This window comes from Montipora capricornis, chromosome 9, assembly GCF_036669925.1.
Source record: "Montipora capricornis isolate CH-2021 chromosome 9, ASM3666992v2, whole genome shotgun sequence".
NCBI classification, from domain to species: Eukaryota; Metazoa; Cnidaria; class Anthozoa; order Scleractinia; family Acroporidae; genus Montipora; species Montipora capricornis.
In genome coordinates, this window is record NC_090891.1 from 28,559,201 (window position 1) to 28,569,200 (window position 10,000).

Here is a 10,000-nt window from a genome sequence, read left to right on the forward strand (position 1 = left end):
TTTAGTAATAGATGAAATATGAGTGGGAGACCTTTATACGCATTAAAAAACGACGAGCCGCAGGCAAGCCGTTTTAAAGCCTTTAAAGGTCGGACGCGATATTTTATCTTACTTGTAAAATGAAACAATAGATTGTGTTTGTCATGTTAATCACGCGGGCGTGGAGCTGTCCCATAGGAGGAGCCCATAGGGCGTGGAGCTGTCTTCCCATATGGAGTTTGCGGCAAAATATTCAGCATTGAAATTTAGCAATTCATTTCAAATGCGAAGCTTTAGTAATAGAAGCATTCTGGTCGAGACTCTCTCAAAACGGTAAACTTTACATAAGCGACTACGTTAGTGTCGGAAACCATCTCCCCGAAAGTGGGGAAAATAAGACCCTAAACGATAGACTGAAGTTTTTTGAAAAGTTAAAAACCGGTTCGAGTGTAGTAAGTACTTCTATGGGAGACCAACGCAAAATAAATGTGAAATGTCACATAACATTTTTCTTACTTCAATTGCGTATTTGGTTCAAAAAGGCTTGACCCTCGCCTTTTCACGCTAAATTTTGCGATTGGGAGGATTAACTTTGAATCAACAAACAGTGCTTTTTAATAGCGCCCCGGGGTGTGACTCAAAATGGTCAATTGAACACACTGGTTCGATTGATAAAAGGCTTGGCACATGGCCGATTGAACACACTGGTTCGATTCACAAAATGTTTGCCATTGGCCACTGAACACAATGGTTCGATTCACAAATGTTTTTGGAACGACTGAACAAACTGGTTCGCAGGTCGATTGGCGTATTCGTTATGCAAATGGTCACAGTGGAACACATCCAAGAACGAAGCAAGATCTAGAAATTACGTAAAAAAAATTACTACTTTAGAGCTTGCCGTTCTCAAAGAAAAATCATCTGTCAACTGTATTAAATACCTTCAGATGTGAGGTTACTGTGTCATTCATCGCGGGCGGAAAGTATTTGAAAGTAAATTTCTGCGTACAACATATGTACGAAATTTCGTGGCCCAGTGATGTAGCCCGTGCTCAGAATGCTCGACTTGGAAAATGAGTGGGGAGTTCTATCACAAAACGGGGGAATGGAGATACTTACGGGAATGAAAATCGTAAGTTCGCGCCCTGCAAATTCCGTCTACATCTGTTCCAACAAATTTAATCCTCATCCTCCGTGAATGAGCCAAAAACAGGGGAGTTTTTTTGCGCGCCAAGTCTGCACTCTGAAAAGGTGGGTACCATCTTCGAAATCGCACAAAATGTTATAAATGCATTGGAAAAAACCAGTTTCATAACAACACTGCTGTGATGGCGCATCAACATCTTTTACGAAAGGGCTTGAGTTCACAACAGCGGGTCAGCTCTGGTTAAAGTATTTTCGTGTCGCTTTCCACGGGATAGGGAATTTTTAAAAGTAAAAAATGCATTTTTTACTACGAAAAAAAAAACCAAAAAAAAATGGCCGCCGTTCTGCAAAAAGGTCTATTGAATTTAACTCGTAAACCTCTGCTTATTTTAAACCCTATACAGCTAATCACACAAGCAGAGCAATGGGCTCTTGAGAAGTCTGGCGCGCAGATTATACTTTGCACATGCGTAACAGCTGGTAGTCCAAGGATAATATCCTCGTGTGATAATATCCAGGAGTGCATTGTGGATGAATGTGGCATGTGCATGGAGCCTGAATCTCTCGTTCCCATCACGTGCTCAGGGGCCCGACAGGTGGTTCTGATTGGTGATCACAAACAACTGCAGCCAGTCATTCAGGATCACGTGGGCAAAAAACACTGGTTTGAGTGTGTCCATGTTTGAGAGGCATTCAAAACGAGCAATGATGCTAAAGCTGCAGTACAGGATGGTAAGAAAGGTGTTTCAAGACCAGTTAGTCCCTTCAATTCATAAGCAATAAAAAAAACCCTTCTCCGCCCTCTATCGGTCGCTGAATTTCGCCAATGCTCATTTACGTAAAAGGGAAAGGTCAACGAGATTTGAGTCGAGTCGAGCGGCGGGCTTAACCGAAAATGGGTGTGGGGTGGGGTCCAAGGTTTCAACAACCTTCCGGCTCATTTCAGGTTCTAGGATCCTAATCACGTTAAGACAAGGAGCTTGGCATTACGTTTTGTCTTGTTATTTTAGCACAAAGGTATTTGCAAAATTCCGTCCAAGCAATTCTACGATGGGGAACTTCAGACAGCTGACGTGGTAAAAGCACGTGATCCCAGCCCGATCACTTTTTGGCCCGCGATGATTCGCCAGCAACTTGATATTCCTATTGTATTCTGCCACGTAGAAGGACAGGAAGAATCCTCACCCATAGCAACCTCAGAGAGCAACGAAGAATCCAAATGGAACATGAAGGAAGTTCAAAAAAAAGCGGTAGCTGAAGGGAAACTTTAACATTGATTGTGCCTTGTTAGTTGTGGGTTGGTGGTGAGTTGATTGAGGCTTGTTTATTCACTTTTTTTGTCATGAGCAAACAGGTGATCACGGATAAGACTAGCTCTAGCAGCAGAAAGGAAAGACTATAGCAAAGACAGATGTTGGTGCCGTGTTTTTCCGCATCCAATATTCGTTCGTCCTTTCAAAAAAATCAATCAATAAGGCTTATACTTATATTTATTCATTCAATCATTCAAGCAATTATTCATTCATTCGTCCTGAAAAATTATATGAGTCAAAATGACAAAAAAAATCCTAAGCCTGCAAATTTGACCCTTTTGTGTATGTTTTAGGTTTTCGTAGCGAAACATATTGCCAATCACTAGGCCACAAGTGCGCATGTCAGACGTGGTCATACTGTCACCATACAGAGAACAGCGAAGCAAAATAAGCGAGCGACTGAAGGGAGCCTATGAAGAAATCTTAGTCACCACTGTAACAAAGAGTCAAGGTAAGGTATATTGAACGATCATATTTCTGCCTGCTTTTGCGAAGTTAATAATGAATACTGTAAGTTTTCGGCGAAGTTACTTAACAGACAAATTTTTTTTCCAGTCGAGTGGAAGCGAAACCACCATGACCCTCAAAACAAGAGCTTAAGTTGACGGAAATATTAACAACTCCCTTCTGTCGTGTTCAGCCGCAACTGTCGCTATTAGACGTGGATCCCTTTAGTTTATATCGCTGTTACAATGATACAATGCAATGTGAACATTAGCAACATTTCCCACCCAGCATATACTCTTGTGAGCTTAAGACCACAAGTAATCGTGTCCTATTCGTTTTTCAGGAAGCGAATGGGATTACGTATAATCTCTTTAGTTCGATCAATGGAGAAAGACGAAATCGATCTAGAACCGACTCAAAGCTGGCTCCAGGAACACCTGGGATTTTTGACGGATGAACATCAAATGAACGTGGCACTTACGCGTGCACGCAAAGGGCTTTGCATTATTGGTAAGCGGAAAAGATCCAACAATGTTGCATTCTCTGCTCTCTCTAAGGTTCTGGGGATGAAAAACGGGCAAATTCGAGTTCCGAACTTTCGTCTCACATACTTCTTTTTAATTATTTTTACTGATCAGACACGAGCTCCTAGAGCTCCCACGGCCGCAGCTTTAGCGTGAAGCGACTGACTGAAGATATGGCTACTCCCCCCTGGAAATGAGTCCATCGAAAGGGTTACCCCCAGCGATATGTAGCCGGTGCCCATTTGTACACCTGGGTCGAGAGAGACAGTGTGTAGAGTTTCTTGCCGAAGGGAAACACATTAACGGACCTAGGCCTCGAAGCGGTGACCACTACACAACTGTCTCTCTCTATCACACATTTGAAATCGAAAATTGCAGAGAAAATTCGTTGTGAACCCCTTCGTTCAAGCAAACGAGCAAGTTTCCTTTCATGGTATTCACTTAGCTGACAAATGCACATCGTTTCAAAATACTAACTGCGCACATACACACACATCGCTCACAAATTAGAAGCCTGGTGTTAAGTTAAAAAAAAAGTGTACATCACTTTATACTGAAAGAGAATCTCCGCTGAAAACATCAAACTTAAGTAAGCGAAATGTGGTTCCGATTATGCAAAGAGGACTGTTTGACACAGGTGGTTTCTTTTCAAATTAGGAAACAAGCATCTTCTTGGAATGGATAAAATGTGGGCAGAGTTGTTACAGCACTATGAAGAAAATCATTGCCTTGTGGAGGAAAATTGGCCTTGGTCGTAAAATTGATGATTTTTTATGGATCTCCTGCTTTTAAAAAAGTTTTAGTTATTTGTACTTTGATCTCATGTTTACAGAACCAAGGCGTGGTATTATAGAGAATCTTCACCTTTTAAATCCGCGTTTTTGAATTTTTGAGCGCGACGATTTTTTCTTCTATTTTTGCATGTAAATTGGTTCAAGTCCAAGGGATAAAGGGTCCTTTGAATACGATAATGTCGTCAACATATATAGGCTTGATGGGACTGTCGTAGAAAGTTCTGCAATACAGCCCCTTCGAATTTCTCTTTGATTTTTTTCCTTAGCATGGGAAAAAAGAAAAAAAAAACAACAACAAAAAAAAAAAAAAAACAAACAAACAAAGCCAGGGGGAAGCTCAAACTCAAGTCAAATTTATTTTATTTTACTTGTCTCCTTTTAGACAAGAACTTGAGCCAGCTTTCAACGTCAACGTCGGAAGTGAAAAAGCTGATGCTTTATTAATCTTTTTCTTTTTTATTATTATATTATATATTATTATTTATTATATATTTTACTGTTAAGTATTTGCTTAATCTAGGTTCCAGTCCCCTCATCCGATTTGTTATATATAAATAGCTGTTTTAAATTTCAACGGTTACTTTTGAAAATGTATGTAGAGCACATACGAAACGTCAAGTCATTATCAAAATGAAAAAAGTTCAATATGTTTATCACTGCTGTTTGTGTCTTATTTTTGATCAAACATGCTTCGAACAAAAAATTTTTTCTGTTGTTGTATGATTACATAAGATTCGATTTTGACGAGATGGACGATTAAGAGTGTTTTGCCGATCAATCGAGTAAAGAAAACGCGACATTCCTTCTCTAGCTGCTGCCTTGCAAATACCAGATGAGTTTTTTTTGTCCACAGCGATCAGTTGCCGATGGCCAAGAAGGGCTTTGCATCTTGTTAAGAAGACTTGCCTATCCTTGTACTCTGATATTATAGCGCGCTCTTGACGACTGGTTCCTGTCCTTAGTATGATAACAAATACAGTAAGCCGGAGGTCCCGTATAAAACAACCCTCACAGTCACAGGATACTACAGTGGGACCAAACCATTTTGCAGCCACTTTTAGCTAAGTAGCAGGGGATTTGGTTCTTTCAGCCGGGGTTGACTTTCTTGTAAATGGCCATGCAAAAACCAGCGAAGGGAAGGGGGCCGACAAGGAGGAGCGCAAACACTGCAATGGCGCTCTGCCAGCTTTTTTTTTTGAGAAGTTCCTATTAATTAAGATCGTTGATCATCATTCATATCCATACAGTTTTGTTGGTGACTTTCATGAGATTTCTCCAAGAGTTATGACATTTCATTTTTTAAAAAACCCTTCCGCGCCAGAATCAAGTTTCGGCAGTTCCAACAACAAGAAGCAAGCTCGGTAAGAAATCTCAAAAATGCTTACTTTATACTGCTGCTAAGCCTTGTTATGTCAGTAATTTTAGAATTTCACCAAAGTTTTGAACAGCGATTGATGGAGATTTACGAATGCTAAGAGGCAAATTATTCCATTGCCTTGGTGCAGCAGTGCTGATTGCCCGATCTCCATAAGTCTTTAGTTTAGCCATTAGCACAGTGAGCAGTTCTTTCCCACTGGAGCGTAAAGACCGAGAGCACTTACGATGGCTCAGGAGACTAGAAATGTAAGAGGGTGCTTTGCCATTGAGTGCTTTATAGACTAATAACAGGAGCTTAAAAACAATACGTGAATGAACGGGGAGCCAGTGTAGCTTTGAACATTATTGGATAATCGAATCGTCCCTCCTTGTTAACGTGACAATGCGAGCCGCCGTATTTGAACACACTGTAATCTACAAACTTAGTATTTTGAAATACCATATAAAAGTGAGTTACAATAGTCAAGCTTAGAGCTAATAAAAAAGCATGGATAAGAATTTGAGCAGAGACCTGGGTGACATATTTGCGGATCTTTGATATATTCCTGAGATGATAATTTGCCTCACTACATATCTTTTTTACATGTTGTTCCATGCAAAAGCAATTTCCATAATGACTCCTAAATTACGTACAGACAAATTAGGAGCAATGAACTCATCACCGACCCGAACATATTCAAGAGTTGGTCTATTTCGAAATTTGGAGCTAATAACAACAAGTTCAGTTTTATCTTGGTTAACTTTCAATAGGTTCTTGCACATCCAGAGGTCGATTTCTTCAACACAGCGCTCAATACGCAACTTTGCCTCATCAAGATCAGTACAACAATTGTTATGAAGGAAATATATAGTTGCGTGTCATCAGCGTACAGTTGGTATAGTAAGTCATGCTCTTTGATGATATCAGCAATCGGTGCAGTGTAGACAAGGTACAGCAGTGGGCACAGTACAGACCCCTGAGGCACCCCACGCAACAACGGTCGCCTTGACGACATGCCATCTTCTACATTAACAAACTGTTGGCGGGAGGTTAAGTAAGACTTAAACCAAGCCAATGCAGTTCCCTTCACCCCAAAACGGTTCGAGAGTCGGGATATTAGTATTGCATGATCCACCGTATCAAATGCTGCCGGGCTGAAAGGTATAAATAAGAGGTTTTGATCCAAAGAACACAAGATGTCATTATGTACTCTAATTAGTGCTGTTTCAGTTGAATGAAATTCTTTGTATGCTGACTGAAACGTCTCGTCAAGATTGTTGGTCATGAAATGTTTCGTCAGTTGAACTGCAACAGACTTTTCAACCAGCTTAGAAATAAACTTTAAATTTGATATTGGCCGAAAGTTTGTGAACTGCTTGAAATCAGCAGCTGGTTTCTTCAATGTAGGTAAAAGAGAAGCAATCTTAAGCTTTAGGGCATCTGGCATATAACCAGTTGACAATGACAAATTAACCATCCTGGGTAATAGTAGGTAGGAGTACAGGAAAGCAATCCTTAAGTAGTGCCGGCCAGAGGATCAAGACAACAGGACTTTCTTAAAGGCTTATAAGCAAATTCCTTAACGTCATCTTGACTGACCTCGTGAAAGTTATTGAATTCAACAACGTTGGTAAACAATTCATTATCATCCGCTAACGATAGATCTCTGTTTCTTGCCACAAGGGCAGTGTGAATCTTTTCAAACTTAGCATTGAAAAAGTCAGCAAACGAATCAGCAAGTAAAGCATTGCTAAGAGAAGATCGATATCGTGTCTCATGAGATTTCTGCATAAGCTTGTTTACAGTTCTAAACAGCACTCTTTGATCCGAGGAATGCTCATTCATTAATGACGTGTAATAAGTAGATATCAGTGAACTAATCAACTCGTTGACAACACAACACTGATACTGGTACGCTTCCCTATCACTCTGTAGGCGTGTCTTTCCGTCATTTTCTCTCTAAGCGACGTATTTTCCGTTTTTCAGTAGTAGCAACTATTGGCGAATACCACGGTGTAAAAGGTCTTATTGTCAACAAACGCTTTTTAGCGGGGGCGTATTGATCCAAAAACAATCGGAGACGATTATCATATTGAGCAACTGCACTATTCAAAGTCAATGGCTTCTTCTTCTTGAACTAGAGAACAATTACGAACATGTTCGTTCGCGAAAGGAGTCAATACCCAAGGAGCACAATTTTCTAGTGCTAATGGCTTTCTTCCTGAACTTAGTTTTTTTTGAGAGAAAAATTACAGAATACTGCAAGATGATCAGAGACCATCGGGTTATGGATCTTAACATTTCTTACAAGTTCCTGAGTTAATCTTGTTATTATTAGCAGATTTAGGGTGTGGCCACTTGCATGAGTAGGAGAAAAGACATGCTGTTTGAGATCAAAGGTTTCAAGAATTTCAATGAACTGCCTAGTAAGGGCTTTGTTAGAATTCTCCATATGAAAGTTTAGATCCCCAGCAATCATAAGACTAGCTAAGGGCTCAGATAAAACATGTTCTAGCAGTCTAGAAAATTCCTCAAAAAACAGAGCACACGACGTGTTGTTAGGGCCGATAACAATTAGAATTCTAACGCTCTGACAATTTCGGGGACGACCATCAATAATTCAAAACGACGGTTTGCTCCGTCTATATTCGTCTACGTCATCAAACCGGTTTCTCAAAAAGAAACAGGAATGGTCGTAAATCGGCTCAAAGACCACACAGGAGGGAAAAAAACACTCAACTAAAGTAAGGTAAGGTGAGACAATTTTTATTTAAATCGCTACATTTTCATAGCTCGTTATCAATTAAGTGGCGCTTTCGCGCGCGTTTTGGTGTTTTGCTCTTGTGTTTTGATCTGTGATTTCTTTCAAGGACTGGTATCTCACAAAGTCTTTGCGATAGTATCTTAAATAATATTCTGCATTTGTTCTGGTGAAAAGGAAAAACAGCTGTGATCAGTGAATTACTCCCATGATATGCTTGAAAAACTCAGTAGACTATAAATACATACATTCATATTCATTCATGCTTTAACTGCTTTAACTTGGAAACTGTTTACTACAGTTCATCACGAACGACTGCATTCTCAAAAGAAGAAATATCATTTCCCTTGGCAGTTTGACGAAGGGGAATTTTACTTTGTTCTAGTTCATCATTTTGTAGGCGATACTGTTGCTAATTTTAAATAAACAATATTAGAACACTCGTTTATAATAGCTTTAGATGTCGCACACTGTAAAAGTGACTAACTAGTTCTACTTAGTGAGCTTATTTTTTTTATATAAACTTACAGAAGAAAAGACAGGGAACCAGGGAATCACTCCAGAATATGCAGTTGTCACTTCAGAGATGGGAAAAAGAGTGCCGGCCCAGAAATTTACACACGTAATGCTGACAAGTTGTTTCCATCAGAAGGATTTCCTCGAAAAAAAAGAAAAAAACAGAGTAGTACTACACACAGCAGTGTACATGACATGGTGCAGGCCATTCGGGACAAAATGGAAGAGGAGGCACCTCCCTTGCAAGAAAAACCCTCAACAAACCAGGTTATTCTTGAAGCCGAACTTGACCTTGCAAAGAGGGAACTTGAGCAGCAGAGAGAAACTGCACAGTACCAGAGAACACATTATTCTGCATCAACTCTTACCACAGATATTCTTCGTATGGAAACTGGACTACCAACAAAAAGAGGTTTTCCAGATTGTGGTAAATTATGCCTCTAGATTTAAGGATTCTTTGTCATACTATGCAGGTTGGAGAGTGGAGTCAATTATTTTTGAAGATCAAATTTTAATCACCCCTCATGAAACTGAGACAAAACTATACTAATCTCCACATAGCTCAGTTATTCTCTTGTAGTGTTGCTACCATTTCAAATGTAGTTACAACATTTATTCATGTTTTACACGATATCTTATTTGATGATGACCACTATCCCTTCTAGGGAGAAAAACAAATTATGCTCTCCTTCGTCCTTTTCAATGTTTACTAGCTGTAGAATAGTCATTGACTGTACAGATATTGAAATCGCAGCACCCAGTCTTATGAGTCAACAGAATGAGACATATTCAAGCTACCGGGGCATGAATTCTTTTAAAGTTTTAGTCGGGGGGCGCCCAATGCAGTTATAACATATGTAAGTAAACTGTATCCAGGATCAATTTCGGATAAGGAAATTGTCAAACAGTCAGGTCTAATGAACCATATGGCAAATGGTGACCTGATCCTTGCAGACAAGGGGTTCTTGATTCAGGACATTGTCCCAAAGGGTGTTTCCGTAAATATTCCTCCCTTCTTAGAGAATGGAAAATTCACTGCCAGTGAGATAAGGGCACACTAAAAACATTGCAAAATGCAGAATTCACGTCGAAAGGGCTAATGCACGGCTGAAGGATTTTAAGATACTAAACTTTATACCCCCCAAATTAAGATGTTATGCTGA

At 39.8% G+C, this 10,000-nt stretch overlaps 1 protein-coding gene and 2 pseudogenes across 1 annotated transcript in view; all 3 read left to right on the top strand.

Annotated features, from left to right (window-relative positions):
• Positions 1–2,396, top strand: part of LOC138017498 (3'-5' exoribonuclease HELZ2-like) — a 2,796-nt gene extending 400 nt beyond the window's left edge. Inside the window, exons 2-3 of the mRNA XM_068864566.1 lie at positions 1,530–1,772; positions 2,136–2,396. Coding sequence (XP_068720667.1) covers positions 1,530–1,772; positions 2,136–2,396 — 504 coding nt within the window. The remainder of the gene's footprint in view (positions 1–1,529; positions 1,773–2,135) is intronic.
• A 381-nt stretch (positions 2,397–2,777) lies between these two features.
• Positions 2,778–4,477, top strand: LOC138017499 (uncharacterized; annotated as a pseudogene).
• A 5,005-nt stretch (positions 4,478–9,482) lies between these two features.
• Positions 9,483–10,000, top strand: part of LOC138015151 (uncharacterized) — a 603-nt pseudogene continuing 85 nt past the window's right edge.